The 25,656-nt window shown below is 35.6% G+C and overlaps 2 protein-coding genes across 2 annotated transcripts in view; one reads left to right on the top strand and one right to left on the bottom strand.

Annotated features, from left to right (window-relative positions):
• The window catches only part of LOC119639094 (chromatin-remodeling ATPase INO80), a 48,824-nt gene that overhangs the window by 7,411 nt on the left and 15,757 nt on the right, over window positions 1-25,656 (bottom strand). Inside the window, exons 10-13 of the mRNA XM_038036290.1 lie at window positions 21,138-21,296; window positions 19,986-20,088; window positions 18,612-18,715; window positions 13,543-13,876 (exon numbers count right to left, since the gene is read on the bottom strand). Of these exons, the coding sequence (XP_037892218.1) occupies window positions 13,543-13,876; window positions 18,612-18,715; window positions 19,986-20,088; window positions 21,138-21,296 (700 nt within the window). The remainder of the gene's footprint in view (window positions 1-13,542; window positions 13,877-18,611; window positions 18,716-19,985; window positions 20,089-21,137; window positions 21,297-25,656) is intronic.
• LOC119639095 (putative serine protease K12H4.7) lies at window positions 23,243-25,246 on the top strand. Its single transcript, XM_038036291.1, has 7 exons — window positions 23,243-23,497; window positions 23,628-23,809; window positions 23,939-24,174; window positions 24,245-24,476; window positions 24,541-24,707; window positions 24,759-25,049; window positions 25,118-25,246. The coding sequence occupies exons 1-7, from the start codon at window positions 23,288-23,290 to the stop codon at window positions 25,225-25,227; spliced, it is 1,428 nt and encodes a 475-aa protein (XP_037892219.1). The 5' UTR covers window positions 23,243-23,287; the 3' UTR covers window positions 25,228-25,246.

Raw genomic sequence — 25,656 nt, 5'->3', positions numbered from 1 at the left:
AGTCAGGTGAAATCGAGCAGAAGGTAACTGTGTTCTTTCGTTCCAAGCATGATTGAGTTTTCCTTCTCCGCTCGCACTTGCTATTGTACGTATTCATATTTCACATTTCAAGCTATTTGATGTTTTCTATTCAGTGTCATTATTAATTTGCCTTCCCAATCCGAAACAGCATACAGTCTTATTATCAGTCGTTTATTTTTTACCAAATTATCAGTTATACATATAAAGTAATAGGTTAGAGGGAAAGTGCTGCCGTATTTTAAATAGGCAGATAATTTTTCTTGTAAATAAAAAAAATATCTGGGTAATGAGTGATTTGAACTTTTTTTTGGTTTTTTAGCTGCTGTATAATATAAAGGGAGCCTTTTTTTTATCGTTCATCATTTACTTGCGATAGTTAAAGTGAAATACATGTCAGTAGAGAGAGTGCATGTATTTGTATTCGATGCTTTTCTTATTCCGCAAGGACCTCGTCAGCATTTCCTCTAAACCTTTCTCCTTAGAACTCACTTATGAGATCTGCAAGTAGATAATATTAGCTGGTGACCAGCTCTGGCGGATAAGGTGCCCGCGACAGCAACTTTGTTTACCTGATACTGTGACTACACAGCGAAGTGTCCTTTTTTTTGTTCCATTGTGATAGTCATTTGGAAAACAGCTTTCTTACCTCTAAATTTTCATGCAAAGTGGAGAATGTGCTGCCTTTTGATATCTTCAAGGTACCTTGAACTTCATTTTTCGATTATTGCGTATAAGTTTACAGATTCTTTGATGTGTTCCGGTGTAATGAAAGAACATACCCTTGTCTAAATCAACGCATCACAGACAATTTATTGTTTTCAACCGGCATTCTCACTTTTCAAGCTAATACTGAGTTTGATCGCGAATTTCTTCGATCAAGAAGCAACAAGACACGAACTTCACGTGCTTCACAGCACAGGGATGTTACCAAAAGAACTTTTATGATGACATTTCAGTCCGCGTCATTTGAGGACTTTGAGCACTTTTTAAAAATAATATTGCTTTCCCGGGAATTATTGACCGACATATGAGATGAGATACTGTTTGGGAGAGAAACCTAAAAGTTGCTTTTAACGGAATATATCCGGCGTCTTAATTGTAACGCCGCTCAATAGAAAAAATTCTTCCATTCTCCTTCATTTGTCATTCGTAGCTCTTCACGAAGTTAGACCAAGAATTGTTATGGTTTCGTTTATATTTTTGAAATGAACGCTCGATTAGCGAAAGCAATTGTTTTAATAACTTCCGCTGTTCCTCTAATTATTTAGCTTGCCAGATTTAGATAGGAGTACAAGTATCAAAGGTCTTATAGCGCACTCGAGTTATTTACATGATTTTAAATTCATTCATCCAAGTCAGTCTATCTGTGTGTTACATTACTTGTTGCTCGACCTTACACTCAAAGATCAGTTGGCAAAGCTGCCCGTTTTATGCAGTTGCCAAAATGTCTGCCAATCGTGGAAAAGTAATAAAATTTCGGTGTACTTTTCTGAATGCTCATTAGTAGAAGTGTATTTGAGATGATCAAAGTGAAGCGATTATGCGAGTACCGTTGTTGCTTGTTTAGCTTGTTTAGTCGTTGCGAATAAGACACGAAAGTGCATATGAAGTAATTTTTATATTCTAACCCGATCTACTATCAAATTGGTAATCATTTCACGCAGCCCGTGTTAATTTTCAATTGTTGTATTTGTCAATGTGATTTCGTGTGACATTTTTCTAAAAATATATCCAACTAGTGTGAAAGAGCAAAGCATTGATTGCGTACATGATGTGTTCGTACATTTTGCTTTCATATAACACCCCAAGAAACAACTACCACAATTTCAAATTTATTTTTGGATAATGATCTGAAGAAAAATGCTTGTTCGATCGCGGATCGCTGGTATGTCATAGATATGTTTCTTTGAAAATAAATGTGTTAAAAAAGCAGATAGGATGACGACACATTTTGGAGATTTTTTTACTTTCAATTTTTTATACTAAGCAGATGTGCTCTGTGCTTTATTAACTTATGGGGATGTGCTATTATTACTAGAATACTATTTTATTAACAGTTTCCTTTTCGTATTTTGTACATTAGTGTCAGTTAGTCCCATTTTTAACATTTCTCTTTTCGACTGTTTTTCTCATCCGTTCAATATTTTCCCAAAACAGCTGTTTGTTTGACATTTTTCAATCATTGATTTTGTAAATTTTTTTTGTCGAAATTTTAGAATTTGGATTTTGAAATTAAGAGATTTTTTAAATCACATTTTTATAAATAGTTTTTTTTAAGTAAAACTAAACGAAAAACCAAATTAGATTTTTTCTTGCTCCATTTTCGATGAAGCTAAGTTTGATGCGTTTTTTATTGCCGCGTACGTAAAAAGTCGTTAAATTCGAAATTAAAATTTAAAATTTGCTTTAACGCTTTCGAGTGCTTATGAGATATCGAAGAGCAAGTTTGATTAACTATCCATCATGCAAAGACCGGCAGCAGCGAAGAAAGCAAAAGCTGGTGCTGAGCCAGCGGGCAAACTGAACAAAGTGAGTAGTAGTAAGCCGAACAAAAAATTTGTTGACTTGACGGGACAAGGCGAGTAATGTCGGTACTGGGGAGGAAAAGAACGATCAGAGGGATATTCAATACAGTAAATGTGTATTCGAAACACGTAGGACATAATAGAATAACGAAATATACACAAAGCAAAGACGAACAAATTGCAGATCCTGAAAATTTAAAGTCGGTCAACTTCTGATAGGTACTAGGGAGAAAGAGAATGACCAGAGGATTATTCAATACAATAAAGATGAATTCGAAGCACGTAGAGCACAATAGAAAAAGGAAATCAAATATGTTATAGAAGACTTACACTAACTATCCATGTGGGTTACATCGGCAGCTCATATGTGATGCTTAGAAAGCGTGGCTAAGTTGATACAGCAGTTCAGATATGCATATATACAAAAAGCAAAGACGGACAAGTTGCAGATTGTCGTGAAAAATTGAAGTTGGTTTTAATTATATTTCGATTTTAAAGAAAAATCATTTTTCGAAAGTATGTTTGCAATGCGCTCTTACGAGTCCAATATATGGCTTCGTTGAGCTTAGGGAATTTCTTTCTTTTTCCTTTTTATGTTTTTATGTCGCCATGCATTCGTAATGTATTTTTATTTACTTTCGATTCTATGTGCATTTGGGAAATAAAAGAGCAAATCTGATACAAATACTAGCAAAAAGAAACCGAAAGGCAAAGGAGCCGATACTGAACAGTCGGGCAAAGATGCTGCGAAGATGAATGACATGTCGAAAACGACAGTTGACTTGATGACCGCTAAAGTTGGTGATGTGACAAAAACTGCCACGGAATTGGCCGATCATATTGCTAAGGAGGCTAGAAAATTCCGAAAATTGGCCTTACATCTGCAGAAATGGGTAGACAAGAATTGTCAACCGAAAATGTTCAATTTTACTAAATATATGTTTTTAACGAAACGGGAGCCAACGCGTTGGGCCAAACGGGGTCCAATGACTCGACGTGACTGGGTACGTTTTTACAATTGGGCGGCGAAAAATGCTTTACCAAAAAAAATTCATGAAGCGCCTGAAACAGAGGTTCCTGAAAAGAAGAAGAAGAAAAAACTGGCTCCAGGTGAGGAGCCTCCGACTTTGGAAAAAGTTTTAGAGCATTTTGACAAGCTGGCCACCCCGAAAAAGCCAAGAAAAAAGCACGAATTTCCACCGCCACCGGTTTATCCGTATTCGCCGAAAATACATTTCAAACTCGATGCCTTCCGTGATAAAGGACGTCCCTTTCAACCGCCACGCGTACCACGAACTTTTCAACATATAGATGTCGAATCGGAATTTTGGTCAAAAATGCGTTTTCCCATACGGTCTTCGACGCGTAATTACGTCCCGTCACCTAATATTTTAAATTTAGCTAGACCGCTCAAACGTCCGCCCGCCAAACCGCATTGCAAGATACCCGAGAAGCCCATTGAATTTGTACCGCCCCGTCGCCGCATGAACCGTCGTCAATGGCGTGAACATGAACGCCGTCTGAAATACTTGGCCAAACCCGTGTACCGTCCTCTTTTCGAATTCTACTACGAGGGTCCGAAACCGAAGCCCGAGGAAGTGCCTGGAGATAAAGCTAAGCCTAAACCTAAAGCCAAAAAGCCTAAACCTAAACCAAGACCTCGACCTAGAACCAGACCTACACCGAGAAATAAAACTCCCGGAGGCCGACCTGCGCCTAGGACTAAGCCCGGAGCTGAACCTGCTCCAGCCGCCAATCCTTAAACGTACTTTCTTCTAATTTGTATCTACTCTCATATTTATTCTCTGCTCTATTCTTGAAATTTCGTACGTACTTGTTCTCGTGTAAATTTGTTAAATTTAAAGCTTTTCTTATTTCGGAAAGATTAAAATTAAAGCTTCCAAATTTGAGGATAAAAGTAACTAATCTTTTATTGCACAAGCGATCAAACGCAAGCAGATGAGTTAAAGGCTTTTCTTCCGAAGTCTGCGGCATCACTTTAAGCGTCACAAGGGGTGTATTGTAATGGAACACTAGCGAAAGGAAGGATGAGATCACCTTTCCAATTTTAGCCTTATTGCGTATCCAATTTTTCCAGAAGAAAAGAAAAACATCTAAAAAAAGAGAATTTTAACCGTAGGTTTTATTGCATAAAAGGTTCAGTGTTTTTTAAGCGAACAAGTCCGTGTATGTATTCACGGTATAAAAAATTGCAAGCGTGGAAGAAAAAAGATGCATCTTAATGGAAAACAAACACTGATAAAACAAAAAAGAAAAGAAAAGAAAAAAAAAAAAGTAAATCACTTACAATAATAAAAAAGAAGATTGATTAAAAACTAAAAGAAAGATTAGATAAGCATTCGCAAATTATTTTCTTGCATTCATTCGTTGACTCTTGATGAATTGCACGCGAAACTTGATCAACGGAATAGTTCTTTCGGAGCCATCGGGCGCTACACTTGACAGACTTTTCACTCCAAATATGCTTGAGAGGACGTCGTTTGATTTCTTGACTTGAAGCGAACTTTAAAAGATTCGGAAATTCTTCCCTAAAAAAGTATAAGGGGAGAAATCAAAAAATTTATAAAGTTTTCTTTTAAAAACTCTTCAAGAAAATGTTCTTTTTTCTTTTGTTTTCGACCCTAGACTGTGAGCATACATGAAGTGTAGTTTTCTTTTGTTAATATCCGGAGGTTGGTACAAAAGCCTTTGCAAAGCAATGCCGTGACCACAAAATAAGTCGAATCTGTTTACAACCCCAAATATCTTTATTTATGCTTTCACATCAATTTTCCTTCTAAATTGATAGCACTGTCACAGACATATATGTAAAGTTTCACGTTATTAACGGCATTGGTGTATATAAAGTATTTTTCCCGATTTTTACAATCTACGATGTTGTTAAGCAAAGAGGTTGCAGTAAATTGTTGTTTAGGAAATGAAAAGAGATGGGACTTGGACTTACGCGTGGAGCCCGAAAACCGCCGATGAATCTAGCGATTGTCGTGCAAAAGGGAAGCGAAGACCAAGCCAAAGTCGCCCACAATTCGAGTTTTCTTCGATTATCGTGGTATTGCGCATTATGACTTCCTTCCACCGTTCGTGGTAAAAATTTCAAAGTAAGAAAAATGAATTCTTTATTAAATCCCACAGGTCGCGCGCATTAATCTACTGAATCGATACTTTTTGCTTGGTTGATAACTTACGACTTGGAGTGGACAAGGAGGGGGTACTTCTTAAACCCATATAAGACTGTCGAATTGAAGGACTTGAAAAGAGCAGTGCAAAGCAGTGCAAACAACGCAGCATTCAACTCTGAAATCGTGGGGAATAAATGCTGCAGATGTAATCGTATTTTGTTGGAAAGTGTTCCAAGTGCCTGTGACTTTAGCTTGGCTTTTCAGCAGCCTTTTGTTTAACATAAATTTCCGATAGCAACAACACGATTTCATGATTAATTAAGCTCTTAACTATCAGTTACACAGATGTTAAACAAACTAAGCTTTTGAACACTTTTAACACTTGTTAACAAATAAGTTTAAAAAAGTAAAAAAACAAAAAATTAACAAAAAAAAATAAAATAGAAGTAAATGTTAGCAAAATTGTCTCCGCAAAATTCGTAAAATTCATAAGTTGATAAGTTTCAGGTAAAACGATTTCGATACAAACAAAAAAAAAAACAAGCAAACATTACTTAATTTGTTGTTAACCATGAACACTTTTATACATTTTTAATAAAATTTCAAATATCGCTACGGCCGACTATTGCTTCTAAAACTTTTTTGATCTCTCTTTCTCTGGGTGCCAATAATTCACACATACTGCAAAAAAGAGCCGGCCTAACTACATGAATTTATCATTTCACGTATGTTCAACACGTTTTCAGTTTTACTTAATGGATTTAATATGGATTTAATTTTATTGCTTTTTACTAAATATGTTAGAATCATGTTTTAAAATAAATTTTATGGTTTTTTTTTGTTTTCAGTTTTTAGGCAATTTTCTATTCTATTATACATGAGATGCGCATAAATTTACACCTTATTGCCCCCTATTGCTAGAATTTGTTTGTTTTTTTTTTTGCATTATTCTTGGATCTTGTTGACATTGTTTTAATAGTTCATTTCAATAAAATAATCAAAATAAACAATATTCAAAGTTTAAAATCAATACAAATCATCCCAACCCGGGCACTCTTTAAATCCACCGCCTGAAACTTTCTATTAATAACTAAACTAAGAACGGCCAGCATTCACTGCATCCGCATTAAACTAAAGTCTTATGACAGTTTCTCTTGCTGCTTCATTTTTTCCAAGTTTTTAGATGTGAACGATATCTTGTTTGTCTTATATGACACTAGAAGCTCTAGGAGGAGACTCCGCAATTGTTATGAGCGCCATGGGGAAGAAAATTGTATCAAGAAGGGCGAAAAAAAAACATTTCTCTTAGAGACGAAATTCTGATGGCGGCAAATGCCGATTTCTTCTATATAAACACTCCGTTCTGTCCAGGAGAACTGATCTAGATTTTGTTTTTGCCCGTAGACGCAATGTGGCACTAGAATTACCCCAGGAATCAACTGCGGCAAATGCCGATTTCTTCTATATAAACACTCCGTTCTGTCCAGGAGAACTGACCTAGATTTTATTTTTGCCCGTAGACGCTATGTGGCACTAGAATTACCCCGGGAATCAACTTGAACTTTTCCAACTTCTGAGCTTGAAAGAAATGGTTATAAATCATGTAAAATTCCATAACGTTATTACGGCTGTTATTTGTATGAGAAGACATTTAAAAAGTACCCACAATCGTTTTTTTTCCAGCTGTGCAATTTTCAAGATACCGATCGTATATACTTATTGCTAACAGAATGGGAGGTGCGCAGCATAGAGGAAACTGAAGCAGCGTTTTCATATTTTCTTTTGATCTGGTGAAGATAGCTTCGCGCTCGTTGGCGTCATCTTCATGTTTAGTATGAAAATATTTCGGATCAGTTTGTTGTTACTCCAAATTACTTTGATGCGAAACTTATAGACAAATATGCGAAAGGATTGTCAGTATTTTTTCGAGGCTGTCGTCAGTGTTGTGAGTGTGTACGTGGACTAATCACAGCCATGGTTTAATCTTGATTTATTAACTCATCAAGCGTTGTTTTTATGAAATTTGAACAACTTATTTTCAATTTTTCGACTGTGGCAGCGCGACAAATCATTTTGGCAGAAATAGCCTTAAGCGAAAGGTCCTCAGGTTTAGTGTTAATATAAAATAAAAATGCGAACTTTTTAGAACCGCACACAAGCACAATGGCAGAAACCCACATATACACAGTTGAAGGGGAAGCGGCGTTAATGTAAAGCTCTTCATATGAGCGATGTGAATGCATATTCGATGAGGCTAACATATTACGCACAAAAATTGCCAAATTACAGAGTGCCAGACACGGGCGAGGAATCATTTGCAAATATAAATATAAACGTAAGCATACATTTCCAGGAATGGGTATAAAGGGCAGGGCATCTTCCTCAGTCCGTAAGATAGTTTTCTACACGCTCGTACGCACATTATTAAATCGCAAAATTATTATACCAGAACGTTCAAGTAAATGTTAACAGCGTTCAGGACAAATTGTAGCAAAAATACTCATCATGTCCAGTAAATAGCGCATAATCGTCTTGATGGCCATCCATAGTATCGTTTAGTTCGTCTTGTTTTCTAAACAACATTAACTTTTTTAATGGTCTTGCAGTTGAACTTGATGTGAATATGGAAACAATTTCATCCTGCAAGTCCGCGAAAAAGCATGAATACTGTTATCCACTGTACCAATAACCCGAGTAATCTCTGATTTCATGACTATTTTTGCAGACCATATTTTTTTTTTATTTACTTTGTTTTTTTTTTTTTTTGAATGAACGAACGTGTGACAAATTGTTTTGCTTCAATATTGAAGTTTCGTAAAGAAAAGAAAATATGGAAAATGCATAGTTAAGCTGCGACCACTAGGAGTAACGAAATAAAAAATTGTTTCGCTGGCAGTAAAGTCATGCGAAATTTATGCAATTTTTGGGAGATCGCGTGAACCACGAACACAGCACTCTTTTTTTTTCTTTCTTTTATCTTATTTTCATAACTACTTTTTGTGAATTGTGAATTTTGATTTTTTTCAAGTCAATTTGTTTTAAAGAAACAACAACAATCTTGAGCAATATTTTCTATATTGAATAAATTAATTGCAATTTCATTGAAAACTTTTAATGATATAAAGCAGTTAAGTTAGTTATAAGCACGAAACTTGAATACTCGCCATCTCTTAGTTGTATCTCTTTTTTTTTTTTCTTTCTTCTATTTTTGGCGCCTAAGCGGACAAGTCAGGATTATATTCGTTCTTAACTTGTAACGACTGGAGTTAGTTTTTACTTTCGATGTCTATGAAGACCATCGTCCAGATTAGTGTTAAAAGTGTAATCACGCATGAATGCACATCACCTCCTTCTTCAAACTAAGTCTGCGTTATCGATTCAAGTTTAAATTTAGATTCAATTGCTTGGAGTTCCTCTAGCAATGCACATCAAATAATTGAATAACTTTGCATGTAAGTGAATAATTTTCAATTTTCAAGATTAACTTGAAATAAAAATGATCGAAACGTAGCTTTACTATTAAGCCTGTATTCCACTATTGTGTACTCTAGCGGCTGTCGATAAGATGGTTACATAGTTTATCTTGTCTTTTTGGGTGTTTAGATGCAACAAAAAACATGCCAACAACATACCAACAAAGCTAGTAGTAATAGCGATGGACATGAAATTGTGAAACTTTCGCAGATTCATGCACAATTAATTCAAAATTGAAAGTCATTCACCCGCTTCGAGAAAGTTTTCATTTATTTAGATAAATATTTGAACGATACGCAAGATGGGGCAGATCGCAGTCAATCCCAGATCAGTACCTGTACGCATTATGAGTTTCGTTCGGATGAGTAAAAGATAAACTAAAAAGTTTCGCTTTAGCTCGCCTTAGGGCAAGTAATCTTTGGAATTTTACGCCTACAGATGGCTTCGTTGAAAGTAATCCAAGAGTTTCTGAGCTATACGATGACTATTTTCAACGATGGTTTGTATTCAGAAGATTATCTTTTAATCGCGCGCCATCAAGCGATTTTCCCGTTGATGTTGTCAAATTTTCACGATAAGCTTTTTAGTTGCCGGTGATAAGCGGCTCTAGTCCACCCTCATCTTGAAATTATTAGCAAATATTTTTATTACTGCATTTGGGATAATGGCACACACACACAAATATATGTGTACTTAGTCAGCTAATAATTCTAAATGATTTGGGCACATTGATTAAGCTTCGTTCTCACGTTATTACTTGCATAAAAAACACATAAAACGTCTTTTTGTATGATTGGGTCAACCTGTTCTCCGTATTTATAGTAGTTTTCTTTTTTGCTTTTCTTAATTTGTGACTACAAAATAAAATTGCGTGCAGAGAATTCAAATTAAAAGGTTTTACGTGCGTTTATATTTCTTCTTTTTTTTTTTTTTTTTTTTTATGTCATTGTATTTCTCCTAGACTTCTCTCTCTTGTTGTTATACACTTAACATGACTTTATAGAGCATGCTGTCGAGCGTTGAATATCACTTGCCAGCTTTGTGTACTCTCTTCGCCTTAATGCATAACATAACAACTTGTTACAGTTTTTTCTTTTCCTTTAGTTTTTTGCTGCTGTTATTAAATAATGATTATGTGATTAGTACGGTTATTATATAATAATAAAGCTGTTATTTTAATAGTAGCTTTTATTTACTTATCTTTCATTCTATTATATTTAGTCTGGCACGTGCTGATATTTCCTTAATGTGTTGTAATCATTTAAACGTAAATGGGAAAATATGTTGTTCCTTTGCCTCAAAAATTTCATTCGAAAACGCTTTTAGTTTGAATTTAACAAAATGTGACAAATATCTTGCAAATAATTTATGTTCAACTCATTGCCTAAAATCTCATGTATTGATTTATTTGAAAGCCTGAATCAGTTCACGGAGAATTTTTTTGAGCAGGAGCTTTCACAGCTTCATAACTTGCAGACTCGAAAGGCTGCATACAGTGAATGGTTCGGGTGCTCACGGTTGACAGAAGAGTATTGAAAACTCTTGATACCGTCGAGCACCGATGTAAAGTGGATTAGGTGGTGCTTGTATAAAGGTACATCCGGAGCAACCGTTCCACAGAGATAAAGGAGATTTGTCTACCAATTAAGACCGTCAACAGGAATACAAGGCTTGCTCAACGACTTCCTGTTCTTTAAGCAAAGTGTCCGACTTTGAAACAATCTGTCCAGAGTACTCTTTACCACCGTGCTTGATATTTTCGTACACGAATGTTAATCCCTCCTTTCACCCCTCTCTGCCAATGAGCCATCCTGACCACCATCGTACCGGTACATAGGAGTGGCTGCTCATACACAAAAAAAACCAGAAGAAAATCTTGGATATGCAGGAGTCGTGGTTGCTACCACATTCATGACATAATCGATAAATTCTATGCCCGTTCAGCTTATCACTCAACTGCAACATTTATTCAGTTTCGCAAATTTTCGATTTTCTGTACAAAATTAAGGCACTTTAGTCATCTATCCGAGCTTTAGTTCAATGATCGCATTTGAACGCACACATTGATTTTCAAATGAAGTATCGAAACTACCGACAACGATATACTTTGGTCGCTTATCTATGAAGTTTGTAATGAACTTCAGCTTAAGCGAAGCTTGAAGTATAGCAAACACTTGACATCAGCACTCATTAACGCTGACATTCGGTAGGCATGTATTTATTTTTGTGAACAGCTTTTCAACAAATACTTCTAAGTTAACATAACCAGCAGGAGTACAATAAGTAACTATGATCCAAAAATGTATTTACGAACATATATAATATAATAAAAATAACTTTAATTTACAGAAATTACTTTCATGACACAAATGTTGCTTCTTTTTTTTTTTGAAAAAAAAAAAAAAAGTCTTAAAAATTTGGAGCACAACTGATAACGTAAGAGAAAGAAAGACATAAAGGAAAGAAAATAAAAAACATCACAATACAAATGACAACAACATAACCAAACACTGGTGGTGTTTGTTGTTGTTTTTATTGTCGTTTTTGTCGTAACATGTAATTGTTTGTCATTTTGAGACGTGATGTTGATCAAACAAAACCTAACCAGAGTCAACAAAGTAAGCAAGAAGGCAAGCAGCCAACCATCCAGCAAATTGAATAAACAATTGCGAATTGATAGGAAAACTTTCCAATTAGAAAACAGGACATCTAATTCACTTGTTGATTTGCTTGATTTGCAACAACAATAACAACAACGATGAAAAAAAGTACCATAGCAACAAAGGCAAGCAATTGGTCTCCCAAAAGATCACATCGCACTTGTTGTAGCTCTTGGCCACCATCATTTTTACTTGTTGCTGTTATTGCCATTGCTATTACTATTGCTATTCCTTTCATTGTTACTGTTGTTGCTGTTGTTGTTGTTGTTGTTGATATTTTTGTCGTGTAGCATGTTAATTGTCAATGTTATTTTACTATTTCGTAGTTATTGTGTGTGTGTGTGTGTGTGTGTGTGTGTTTTTGTGTGTTTACCTTTTTTTTTTCTTTTTTTTTTTCTCGTTTTATACGTTCTTTTATAGCTTTTGGGGGAATTAGAAAAACGCTCCATCCCACGTTTGTTGTATTTGTAGTCGCAAAGCTTCTAATCCATGTAATAGCAACCGCAATAACAATATATGTAACTAATAGAGGTGGTCGTTACTGTTGTTGTTACTCCTGTTGTTAATCTCATGTCGGTGATTGTGTTGCAACAATTAAGTAATCAATTCTTAAATGGCTCTTTGATATATAAAAATAAATGCAGTTATCAAACAGCGTAGTAACCAGTAAAACTAACCAAAACGAAACCGTGACTAAAGTGCCTAAATGATGAACTCCTTGTATTGGGGTGTTGAAAAAGTAATCGAACATATTTTCGGAAAGTAACTGCACAATTTTTAAAATCGAGATAAACAAATACGATATCCTGCCAATAGCTTCTTCATACTAAATAAGGCCGGCTGTGTTGACGCAAGCGGCAATCCTTCAAAAAAGAACAAGTAGAATACAGTCCTTCATATTACAATTTTTCCAAAAGACATAAGTAGTTGAAAAACTCGCTCAATTGAAGCCATTTTGATAGCATCCATCTTTGGGAGTTGGATACCAAATGTTCTCAAAATATCTCGAAAATTACGACCTATAGATTGGGTGCAGGAATACAAAAGGCACAGACGCACAGACGAGCGTAGTAATTCGAATATTATGTAGAGACGAAAGGTATATGGTATAATAAAGTCCTTTGGGTGTTGTATACATACAGGCTTCCTATGCCCTTATACACGCGACTTAATACGCCAGTGGTTCTCCGCAGTTGTTCCGCATACGAATCATGCCTCTTCTTTTATGTTCTATCTCAACCGGTCCCCAAATACTTTTACGACATTATTAAAGAGTTCCACTCCATTCCTTTCTCTTAATATATGTTTCCCTAAGACTATGAACAAGAAAGATGGCGGTAAAGTTGTTTAAGAGCTGCTGTTTTGAATTTAGTAAATGAGATCACTTTCGTCATCGATGATGACAGAAATTGAATATAATTCATTTTATTATTTTTTTGCATTTTAACGGTTATGATATAATTATAATGTCTCACTGACCATCGCCAGCCAAGTAAGACTAAATTTTCGCAATAGCACTCAATTCATTATGTACTTACAGTATGTCAATGTATTGTAAATAAAGCGCTTATTCGATATATGCATGTGAAGCAAAAGTTCAGTCCACACTCAGTCCTGTTAGACTTTTTAAATTGCAAGTAACAATTGCCAGTAAGGAGAGCATATATGTATTAACGTGTGTGTGTATATATATGTGTGTATGAATGTGTTTAAAGTACTTACTTGGAGATTCGTTGCCCGGCTGCTGCATAGGACTTTCACAGTCGACAATTAAAGTTTCATTTTCGGAATCATCGTTTGGCAAAATAGCGGTAGCACCGGGCACGAGAGCCTCACTTACGGCCGAGTTGCCAACAAAAGAAGTGCTTGAGGTCTCTGAAGTGCCAGCAACATCAAAGGTGTCGTCATCAATATGAGAGGCAGCATCTAATTTGGGTCGCTTTGCGGCTAATGATTCGTGCGAAATCTCATCATTTGTACTATTGTTGATCGCTGATGCATAAGTAACATTTGGTGTATTTGCAGCAGCAGAAGAAGTCGATGCGATAGTTGAAGGCTGAAATGTTATTGTAATAAGGTAATAAAGAAAGAAAATAAAATATTTTTAATACGTTTTAGAATGGCTTAAAATCGCTGCTTCAACTCAATGGAAAATTGCAAAATTTTTGCTTTATAGCCTTTTATGTATGTGAATGTGTAACCGTGAGCGCATATAATGTAGTACATAACCATAAGCATATATACAACACGTTAAGTGGGAGCGTCTTCATTTTTTATATTTGTATTTTTACGTTTTCTTCAATTTTTTCATTTTTCGCCAGAAATCAAGCTAAAGATGTCAATGGTGAGTATTACTGCAGTGGGTGATGAATGTTCGTTTATGTTGCGCTTAAAATTTGCAGACATGCGGACAAATGTTAAAAGCGCACACGAAACCGTGTGGAAAATTATTAATTTAAATGATACTCTTTATGATGATTACTAAGAAAATGGCATTTACTTGAGCTACCGATGCAGATAATTTTCACAAAAATTCGCTCTCGTCATTACGTTTACGATTTAAAAGTTATTTAAAGAAGGTACCGATACAAATAGCATAAGACAGCGATATAGATGTAAGGTACAGACTACAAACAAGATGTACTACCGAACAAACAAGCAGTGCTAAGAAAGTTAAAGACGAATCAATCGGATAATAGATTAGAATGCAGTTTTAACCATTATCGATTAGATATTTTTTTGAAGTAACCATTTTGTCAGTAATAAATTTTGAGGCAGAGCATCGCTGCAGTTAACCTTACGAGATCGCAAGAGTTCTTCAATGTCATTCCAAAGGAATCGTATACTTTCACCGCAAACATTTCACCCCATATCATAACTTAGGAATATAATAAAACTAAGTTTAAGTTTCGTTATTTTTAATTTTTAAAATTGAATAAATAAATTGCGGAATTTTTCTTTCATGTAAGAGAAGGAAGAAGATTTTTAAGCTATATGTGCGCTTAGCGGCGAATCTTTGGTTTTCGACCCCTCCAACCCTCATGTTAGGCTTGCAAAAAAAAAAAAAAAAAATGTTGTTGAATATGCGGAGCGAACACATTCGTGTATTGAATACATTCAATTAAGTCCAGGGGAAATACCTGTAACAAGTTGAATGCTACGCATGTAAATATCAGCGCACTAAGAATTTATTCAAAGTTAGAACTAAATGTGTCAACACTCGCCTTTCTGTCTCATTTTTTACGACAAAAAGCGTGCACAGTTAAGTAAACGAACAGGGCTAAAGGGCATCAGTTTATTATGCTCATCATGAATATATGTACTTTAATATGTTTGTTTGGTTGTTCCAAATGCGAGAATAAATCATGTATAACAACAAACACTTCGCAGAAATAGAACGGTACTCAGCCAAAATCGATTTGCTTCACGTCCACTCACTCCATGCTGGCGTGAACAGGCATCATATACTGATACAAATAAATATATATATATATATACGAAAGATATTTACTTGGCATGACCTGTGGGAAATTGAGTAAAAAAGTGCACAATGTAAAATACTCTCCCAAGCATGCTATGTCCGGGACGGGAGGATTTTAATTGTTTGCAAAATCAAAAATTTGTATCACTGTCTTCTCAAAGCAAGTTTATCTGAAGTCACATATCTTTTCTTGGACTGGCTAGCTGTAAGACAAGGGAATTTAATTGAAAGCTGTCACCCGCACCGTAAATGCTAGAGTAGTTCAATGGTGATAATGAAAAAAGAGTCTTGCTAATATTACTATTATCGATGTTATTATTGCGATTCGTTTAGACCGAAGAAATCAATTTATTTATTTAGCTATTAGCAGCTCAATATGGCTCGTAAGACAATGTACTTTATAGCTAAGGGATTGGGAATAACTTAATCTACCCATCAGAATAGTTAATCTTAAGCTTATGATGGCAATCCTACGACTAAAAGTAGGATAGGCACCAATATCTAAGGTTAGGAACTCGTTTTTTTTTTTGAAAGCTAGCCTAACTAGAAAGAACGGCGACCTTATAAATTGGAGTAAGTTCGTAAAACTTAATTATCCTTTGCCTTTATTGATAACAAACGGCGTTCTGCCGTCATCATTAATTCTTTAAAATTCTTGAAGCCCGAATGCTTTCTTGTTTCTATTAATTTCCTTTATATAGTAGTCGCGTAAAACTTGCGAGTAACAGAAAACTTTGTTTTAAACAAAAGTTACATATGATAAAAGAAAAGTCGAAGAACATGGAGTAGAAAAAGTCTTAAGCCCATCTCTGCATTAAGCATAATCAGTGTTCCATTGAACGAACAAAAAATCATTTAGCGAAACCGAAAACAGAACAGACTCACACACACAAATGCATTTAGAAGAAAAGAAAACAAGAAACCCATAACAAACTCAAACAGACAGTCAAAACAGAGACAAGCAAAGTAAGTTAGGAATACAAGAATAAACCAAGACCTAGACCTTTGAAAGTTACTTATGCATATGCTGAAAAGGAGTAAGAAGGGAATGTAAGAGATTTTCTTCTGCATACACTAGCACGCAATAGCATTTAAAGCATGAATTGTGAATGAAAAGAGCCGAGTTTGTTTAAAATTTAAAACCTTAAGAAGAAAAACTTTTCTTATTGACAACAAAACAAACAAAACGACGAACGCAACAAAACCTTAGAAAAACAAACAGTCACTCGTATGCTAAAACTATAAATCGTTAGCAGAGTATTAGGGGACTATAAAGCAAACATGGGTTACGCACTTTTCAAAAGACTCTAACACAAACGCAGAGAGACATTGCGATTTATCTGCCGCTTATAGTCACCAACATTATTGTCATTTTAGTCGCAGCTCCTCTGCCCGTGTCGCTGCTTTCGAACTGTTGTTATAAATCACATGACCATGACAAAGAACTCTTCTCTACCACAAATTGCCATTAAAATGCAACAGCAGTAGTTGACGCTCGGTATTGCGCAGGCTATAGTAGTAACAGAATCGAGCACAGTTATATATATTTTCGAAAAACTCAAACGTGGTGATGGATCCGACAACAAGCATACACTTTATTACCCCCTACACATGCATTGTATGCGTAAAATCGTGTTCTGTTAAAATCCTACTCGTAGACCCCTAGATATCGAGAAATCTCATTTTTATTCTTATTGTTGTTAGTTTTCTGTTTGCGCATGATTAGGTATTCATATTACGCCTTTTTCAGTGACAGTTGTCTAGTTCCCATATCTTCCACAGACCAACATATAAAAGGCTATTATTACAATCAAGAATTATTAAAAGATAACAAAATCTACGCTTGGAGGCTTCATATTTTTTCTAACAGAAGCTTAGCGAACCTAATTTATCCTGCAATTATCACATTATGCCACCAACTGTATCTTGATTAAAAACCATTTTGAATCCGGATAAAAGTGCACTAAGTTTGTCAGTTGTTTTGCAAATTGCAGCAATAAACGTCACACAAAAAATGTTTCTTGGATCATCACAGAGGACTGACATTTGTTCCTCACTATTCACTTTGCTTGCCAGAAACATCGATTCTAGAAATCAAACTTTAAAACATGAAGGACTCGCCTATATTTTCAAGCTTCCTTTTGAGGTTTCATTATTATAGTGTACTTTTTGATACACCAATCACTCAGAGGATGTCCCTTATTCCCGTAACGCGATGAGGGACAGACAGAGTTGAGTTACGAGAAAGTAAAGAAGAAAGTAATAGGAGGTTGGTGGCCGCAGCCTAGTGCCCGCTCTATCGATTGCTCACTATAGCTACGACTTAGGCTGAGTAGTTACGATTCGTAGTCACACGGCCACTCCTACTTGGACGAAAGAAAGAAATTCTAGGATTAAAAAGTAGAATGAACACTAATAACTGAAGCTATCGGAGCTAGACTACTCTTTAATAAACTTACATAGTTTATTGGCATTGTGTTCTAGAGGCACTTTTAAGATGTCCATAGGTACGCTCGCTCACAAGCCAAAAACTAAAATGATTTCAGAAAACTTAAAAATGTCGTTGAACTGTTATTCTCTTTATCAATTTTTCGCCATGCCCGCAAGTAAATATTATAATTTTTTTATATAATATTTGAAATAGTAGTAGAAGTGGTAGTAGTAGTCATAGTAGTAGTGTGCATAGAATTCGCCACAAGGCGGGTATGGTTTTGGTTTTTCCAACTTTTTTTGGTCCACACATCATAGTGCTCTGCCTATCACTTCTAACACAGATTATATGCTTTCATTTTATGGGTATTATTTGCATAGTCTGGAAAAAGCAGACAACCATCAGAACCACACACATGTTGTCGTTTTTTTTTTTTTTTGTTCCTTTTTTTTGCTTCTGTTATTTGTAGCTCACTTACAGTGTCTGCAGACCCCCTTCTCTTTCCCTCTAACCGCCACATCTGTAACAAGTGTAAGCCCGGGTAAATACAAGAAATTACAACAACAGCAATAAAACGTAAAGACTCTATTATGTAGCTATTAATGTTATTATCGTTTCGAGATGTTATCTATCTGTAGCTATTACCGTACAACTACTTAAGCGGTATTAATGCCATTACCATTAAACACAATCACAAAAACAAACACACATCTTCAAGCTTTTCTCCTTTTTTTTTTTTTTTTAGAAATACGGAAGTAGTTGCTTGAAGATTAAGTTCAGTTTTTTTTTTTTTTTTTTTTGCAACTTAATTGAGGATTTCTGTATTCGTTATTTGTTGGACTTTTTGGGGAATTTGGTTTTATTGTTAGAGTTACTTACTTTATTCGGCAATCGTTTCTTTCTATCGTTCGCTGAGAGTTGCTCCTTACTTGAAGTGTTATTCAGATTGTCTGTCGGACAATTGACTTCGAATTTTTGACGATCTGCAAAGCATAAAATAAAAAGTCTTTAGATAAACTTAGTACAAGCAACAACGATATCTGTACAATCTCTGCAATCCAATATATAATACGGACGGATATTACTAGTCTTGCAAAGTCACATTCGGAATACAAATTCCGCAAAAATGCAACAATGCTGCGACAAAAACAAGCCATTTATCGGAAGCTTACGATTCTACAATGCATGCTTGCTTGCTTGTCTTTTTTATAGACGCACAAGAAGACAAACCAATGACCACAGTTTGCAATTCACATTCAGCTGCTGGCCAAGGATCTGTATGACAAGTTTGTGACAGGTTTCGTTTACTGTAAGTAAGTGCAGTTAACAACGTACGCATTTCATTATTCATTATAGTGTAGTTGTAGTAGCAGTACTAGTAATAATAACGATATTAATAGCAGTAAGAGGCCAGAATCGCGACTACCACGTCAGCGTACTCGGGTTCAATTTTCAATGCGGTTCGTTCGTAACCACAGTCAGCGCCCTATCAGTCAAGGTACGATACGTATAGATCAGGCATGTGTCCACTAGACTGCGGCCACCAACTCTTTATCTCTTTCCTACTTTCTCGTACCTCACTTGGGTATAAGTGTAAGCGAAAAAGGGACATCCCCTGTCCCCATCCCATAATTTGACCATGGAGGGATTATATAAAATATATCCTGCGTGGAGTTCCTCTCGTCTCTCTCCCTTTCTATCTTGCCAGAAGAAGATTTCTTGCATCCTAATAATTTCATTTTTCGGAATGCGAAGGATTTTTTATTATTCTTATTATGTCGTACGGAACTTATGACACAAGGATATATTAAGTTTGAGCGGATGTAGGCAAAACTCAAAAGAACTTTAGGAAGAGCCAGCTTTTACTATACCGGTCGAATTAGGATGACTTTCGGAATACATTTAAGATCGTTTGTCCGTCTTTTTGCCTTTGAGATATATTCGATAAAATTTGGAAGAGTAAGATATTTCGGTCCAAGGACGAACGCTCTTGAAAACAGTTCGGTTGGGACCAGTTTTTCAATCACTTCGCATAAACGGTCGAGTTTTAAGAATTCATAATATCTGTAGGATTATGTAGGGTATTTGAGGGTGAGCTATGGCCTACGAGACCGCTATAAGTGATTTCTTTAAATAAATTTGAATTGGATTTTACCGGTAAACAGGGCGAGCCGACAAATTTTGATAAAGTTATTGCTTCATATACTTTTCGTTATTTATTGTGAATTATTTGCTTATAACAAAGTTACTTACATTTCGTTTCAATTTCTTCATCATCCAGCAGCAACGAAACCACTTCTTTAGGTTTTAAAGTGTCTGGCTTAAAGTTACCGCCGCTTATAACCATACGTTGGATCTAAAAAGAAAAAGGGAAAAAATTATTTAGTTTCTTATGAGCATAACGGCGACGTCGTTTATATTATAATCAATAAAATAAAAAACAAAAAAAAACAAAAAATAAAAAAAACGATCATATTTCGGAAGGAAGGAAAGGAAATCCTTTTGACAGACTATTCGTTAACATTATTAATATCAAGAACAATAATCAAAGTATATAACGAATGATCATAAATATTAATATGTAAATTATGTTATGTAACCCTTATTTGTTCACGGAGACGAGCTCCTAACAAACGTACAGCGATCACGTGTGCGAGCTTGAAATGCTTTATTTATATAATGAAACATAACAGACAGACAGAATGTTTGTGCTTCAACCTCCAAGCAATCAAAGGCGTAACAGATATGTCGCCTAAACTAAACTAAAGACAAACTCTACCACCACCACTAGGTTCATGATTAAATAATTAATTTCCGGTGTAAAACACAACACTAACATTCGTCAGAAGAGACGAGAATTAAAAAACGTATAAACGGAAAGACAAAAACAAACCCATAGTGCGTTACAGAGGCGCGATTGTGTTTTCCTTACAAAAGAAATATAAAATTCTATAGGTAAAAAGAGGAGAGGAGATCAGGAGCCAGACGATTTTCCTTCAATAGAATACGAAAGCGACTTGGACAAGTGTTTAACAATTATTTCTTTTTAAAAATGGTACAAAAGTTAACCACTGGTCTTGATGTAAGTTTGTCTTTGTTTCGTTGCTCTTTTTTCGTTTTTTCATAATTTTTTGCTTCGCTTGGGTTTTGCATTAAAGCACGTGCCTAAGATGCGGGCATCAAGCATCAACCATACACAATTAACGTACAAGTATGTCACTGCCTTGTGGACTTGTACACATATATATATATATATATTGTAATATATATGTAATTTGTGTTACTACATTTCTCTGCGGTTTCCTCTAGCAGTGAACAAACAATTGAAGCACAAACATGTCACAGTAAACCACAATTATTTCAATCTATGGATTAAAGTTCTTGTTATTCTTAATATTTACTTACTTCACTCTTTTCTCGAGCCCTTTGTAATATGCGTTCTTCAATTGTACCTTTGCAGATCAAACGATACACTGTCACCTGTTTGGTTTGTCCCAACCGATGAGCTCGATCCATAGCCTGTTGATCGACTGTAGGATTCCAATCGGAATCATAGAAAATGACCTGTAGATAAAAGAAAGAGAGCCGCTTATAAAACTAAGCTATAAATCATAATAACAATAATAATAATTGTTTGTAGATTAGTTTGCAGATCAATTCCTTCAGCAGATGACATCTAAATTTGAAAAGAAGAACTGCAGGAAACCTCAAAATGTCTGACATTACCTTCAACAAATGCCAAGTTAACAGAATTCGATTCAATTGAAGAAAATTTCTAGAAGTTGGCAGAAGAAAGCTTAGGACCTTTAGATAGCTTTTGTCTTCATTAGTTTGCAGATCAGTTCCTTCAGCAGATGACATCTAAATTTGAAAAGAAGAACTGCAGGTAATCTCAAAATGTCTGACATTACCTCCAGCAAGTACCTAACAAATTAACAGAATTGGATAAATTGAGGAGAATTTCTAGAAGTTGACAGAAGGAAGCTTAGGACCTTTAGATATCTTTTGTCTTCATTTCATTTTAAAACTAAAATAATACCGGAAATTAGCAATTAGACACTTGTCAAGGAAACGCAATATCGTCAAGAGGTAGGAAAACGAATTAATTAATGAGTACAGACACGTGTTCCAACAAAAGGAAAAACTAACACGATTTAATGCGATTCCATTAAAAAGTGCACTAATTTCCAAAATGCCTTTGAAAACTAAAGAAAAACTAAATCAACCCCTTTTCCTCTCAAGTAATAGAAAAAGAGTGCACGTGATGCGTAATATAAAATGATATCAGTGCCAATGCGCTCTTGAAAAAGGGCTAATGGGAAGAGAAGTGGGGTATTAAGGTATTAAATGGATAATGCACAAAGAAAAACAAAAGCAAAAACAAAAAAAGGAATTTTACAGTAAATTGTAGCACATATCCGGTTAGAGTATGAAGCGTATTGAAATGTATTAAGTTCGTAAGCCGGTTGGCAACGCCGTCTTGATAAGCGAATAGATTTCCACTTGTCCGCGTGTTTGTTCACAGAATACCAAGCAAAAGAATAAAAAAATCATCAAATCAGCTCAAGTTTGCGCGCAGGGGCGCACGACTCACTTACTTTTAAAAAGAACCCTTACGACTACTAAGGCTTGTATTAGATTGCTATAGAAAACGATTTAAAGCATTTTCCTCCGTAGCCTATTGCGGTTTACTACAGACCAGGATTCGCAAAAATTGCAAAACTATTTACTATCTGCCTATTGCCGGATAACATCCAACCTCTCACAAGGCTTACATAGTTTCAGTACATTTTCCTTTCTAGCATTTGTAGGAGGATATCGTAAAGTTCTTATTTGGGAAATTGGATTATGTTTATGATAGTTTAACCCTGACTTTCCCAAACGATGATCTTAGGTTAATTGTGACCAGTGAACTTTGAACCAGTGCGTGTATAAGCGAATTTAAACTGTAAACAAAAGCAATAACCTTTTAATAAAGCCCAGGCTTCTCACAAATGACTGAGAGTCACAGCGTGATACGATTCGTTACGAAGAAACCTGCTAAGGTTAGGTTTTTAAAGAAAGTCAAAACTTATTGTATTTATTACCGACAACAGTTCTATAATTTTCGAATACGAAATCGAAGTAAGCGACTTTCCCATTTAATTAGATCTGAGCCACTGCTTAGGGAGCGTGAAGGGTAAGACAAGAATCGACTTACACTAAATGTAATCGATGTGCTCATATGATAAGTAATTTATTTCAGCTTAATGAATGGAAGCGTGTTCTAATTTATTCTTTATATGAACGAACACTGTACTGATAAGCAACCACTGCTACCTGTAGTGAAATTAATACACCAGTTTAAAGTGATTATTTAGAACAACACAATAAATGCGATAAGATTTTCCCATTATAGAGCTAATGTACAGCATTAGTGAGCATTATTAAACATTATCGTTAGATATATAGCCTCTCTACCACAAATAGTGCCCCAACTATATTAGCTAAATTCTTAATAAAACTCATTTCTCTGATTGAATGCGATATAGTCTTTGACTGGTGTTTGACGAAAAATGTTTAAATTATCGGTAATACTTTTAGTTGGAGCGATTGTAACCTTGGGCAAAACGGTGCCTAAGGCGGATAACATATTCCGAAAATCGTTTAAAAGTTTGCATAAAGATCCCGCGCCACCCGCTCAAACACGGGCCAATGTTCAAACTTTGTCTATTAAACAAAGATTAGATCACTTTGATGAAAATGAAACGCGTACATGGAATATGGTGAGCCGTTTTCTCTCTGATTGCAGTTAACTTAATACATATAAAGAAAAATGCTTAAAAGGAAATATTTGATGGAATAAATTTCAAAGTTCTTCTCTTTCAATATTAATGCCTTCGTATTCGTTTTTAGCGTTATATGGCAAACGATGAATTTTTTGAGGAAGGTGGACCAATGTTTATTTACGTTGGAGGAGAATGGTCAATTTCGCCGGGTTATATAAGTGGTGGGCATGTTTATGACATGGCCAAAGAACATCATGGCTATTTGTTTTATACCGAACATCGTTACTACGGTGAAAGCCATCCATTGCCGTAAGTAGAAGAACTTTCTCTCTTCAATGGCTTCCTTAGTCTCCTTTACTTTACTCTTAAAAGCATTTCTCTTTTGAATTTCCTTTTATTTTATATTTTTTATTCATTTATGGGTATTTCTCGCTCTAGAGATCTTTCCACCGAAAACCTACGATACTTGAATGTCAAACAAGCCTTAGCTGATTTGGCCCACTTTATACGTACCATGCGGCAGGAGATACCAGGCATGGAAAATTCCAAAGTCATACTAACGGGTGGCTCTTATTCAGCAACTATGGTGACATGGTTTAAAAAATTATATCCTGATTTGGCAGCTGGTAGTTGGGCCTCAAGTGCACCCTTATATGCAAAAGTCGACTTCTGGGGTACATTTATTTTTATAGAGAAATCCTTTAAGCCCTTCAAAAACTAATGTTAATTGTTAATCCTAAACAGAATACAAAGAAGTTATGGGAGATTCTATACGTTTGGCGTATGGCGAAGAATGTAATACACGCATACGCAACGGTATAGAAGCCTTGGAGACTATGTTCGAAGAAAAACGCGCAGCTGAAGTGAAAGCCATGTTACACCTATGTGATCATTTCGATGAAACAAATGACTTGGATGTATGGTCCCTGTTCGGAGAAATATCGGATACGTTCGCTGGCGTTGTGCAAACACATGAGTAGGCCTTGTTACGAATCTTAAAAAAAGATTTTTCCCTACAGTTCTCATTAAATCGATTGCAGCGATGGGGATATACAACGAGCTTGCAAAACAATTATGGATGGCGCTGACGATGTCACTGGATTGACAACTTATTTATTGAAAAACTGGGACGACTCTGGCAATTGCAATGACTTAACCTACAATGCCTTCTTAAGCGGTCTTAAGGAAACGGCTTACAATGGTGCCAGTAAGTAGGAGATTATAAAATAAAAGATTTCTTTCAAACATTCTTCGCCAGTGCGCCAATGGATTTATCAAACCTGCAATGAGTTTGGTTGGTATCAAACATCTTCGTCCAAGGAACAACCTTTCGGCTCCAAATTTCCGTTACCGTTCTACACCACGCTTTGCGCTGATGCTTACAGTTCAAATTTCACCGAGAAGTTCATTAATCAACAAGTTGCAAAAACGAATGACTTTTTCGAAGGTTTGGAATTGAAAGTGGATAACGTTTATATGACACATGGCGAGTTGGATCCATGGCGCGCCATGGGTTTGCAAGAAGGGGAGCAGACAACAATCATACCAAGTGAGCTCCGGCACATTGTTCGCTTTCATTGTAATTGTCATCTTGTTTTTCTCTTTTTTCACTCCCAGTGCACGCGCATTGTAAAGATTTGAATTCGATCATGGAACGTGATACACCAGAAATGCGGGCTTCAAAAGAGAAAATCTCACAATTGGTGAGAAAATGGTTAGCTGAATAATGATTTTTGTATGTATGCAAGCAATGAAAAATATTTTCCAAAAATATAAATAAAACGGTTTAAAATTAAAGGCTTTGTGTTATTAGTCACAATTCGGTTTATGCAAAGCAGTCCCATATGTCCAGGCGTACAAGTTCTAAAACCGACAAAAAGCGTAGTCGAATTTCTTCGGGAAGAGAGGAAATTTCGCGAAGCGCTCGTTTCTCATTTCTATTAAAGACTTGGTTGCGAAGTTGTTTATATTCTTTTTAGGTAACTAGGCCTCAACATTGTATCTATCTAAAGTATTTCAGTTTGTATAGCGTTTTATTTTCGAAAAATGTATATATTTTGAGGGCTTGAGACAGCTTGACCGTTAAATGAAAAATGAAATACAGTTATGCTATTTACAATGAAATACACAATGATTGCCCTGAAGAACACCAATAA

This window comes from Glossina fuscipes, unplaced genomic scaffold (genome assembly GCF_014805625.2).
Source record: "Glossina fuscipes isolate IAEA_lab_2018 unplaced genomic scaffold, Yale_Gfus_2 112, whole genome shotgun sequence".
NCBI lineage: Eukaryota > Metazoa > Arthropoda > Insecta > Diptera > Glossinidae > Glossina > Glossina fuscipes.
This window is presented reverse-complemented; position numbering and strand designations above follow the sequence as displayed.

Coding starts and splice junctions, on each gene's coding strand:
- LOC119639095 (XM_038036291.1), top strand. CDS start 23,288: ATGTTTAAATTATCGGTAATACTTTTAGTTGGAGCGATTGTAACCTTG. Junction 24,175..24,244: donor TGCAAAAGTCGACTTCTGGG/GTACATTTATTT, acceptor AATCCTAAACAG/AATACAAAGAAGTTATGGGA. Junction 24,477..24,540: donor GGCGTTGTGCAAACACATGA/GTAGGCCTTGTT, acceptor AATCGATTGCAG/CGATGGGGATATACAACGAG.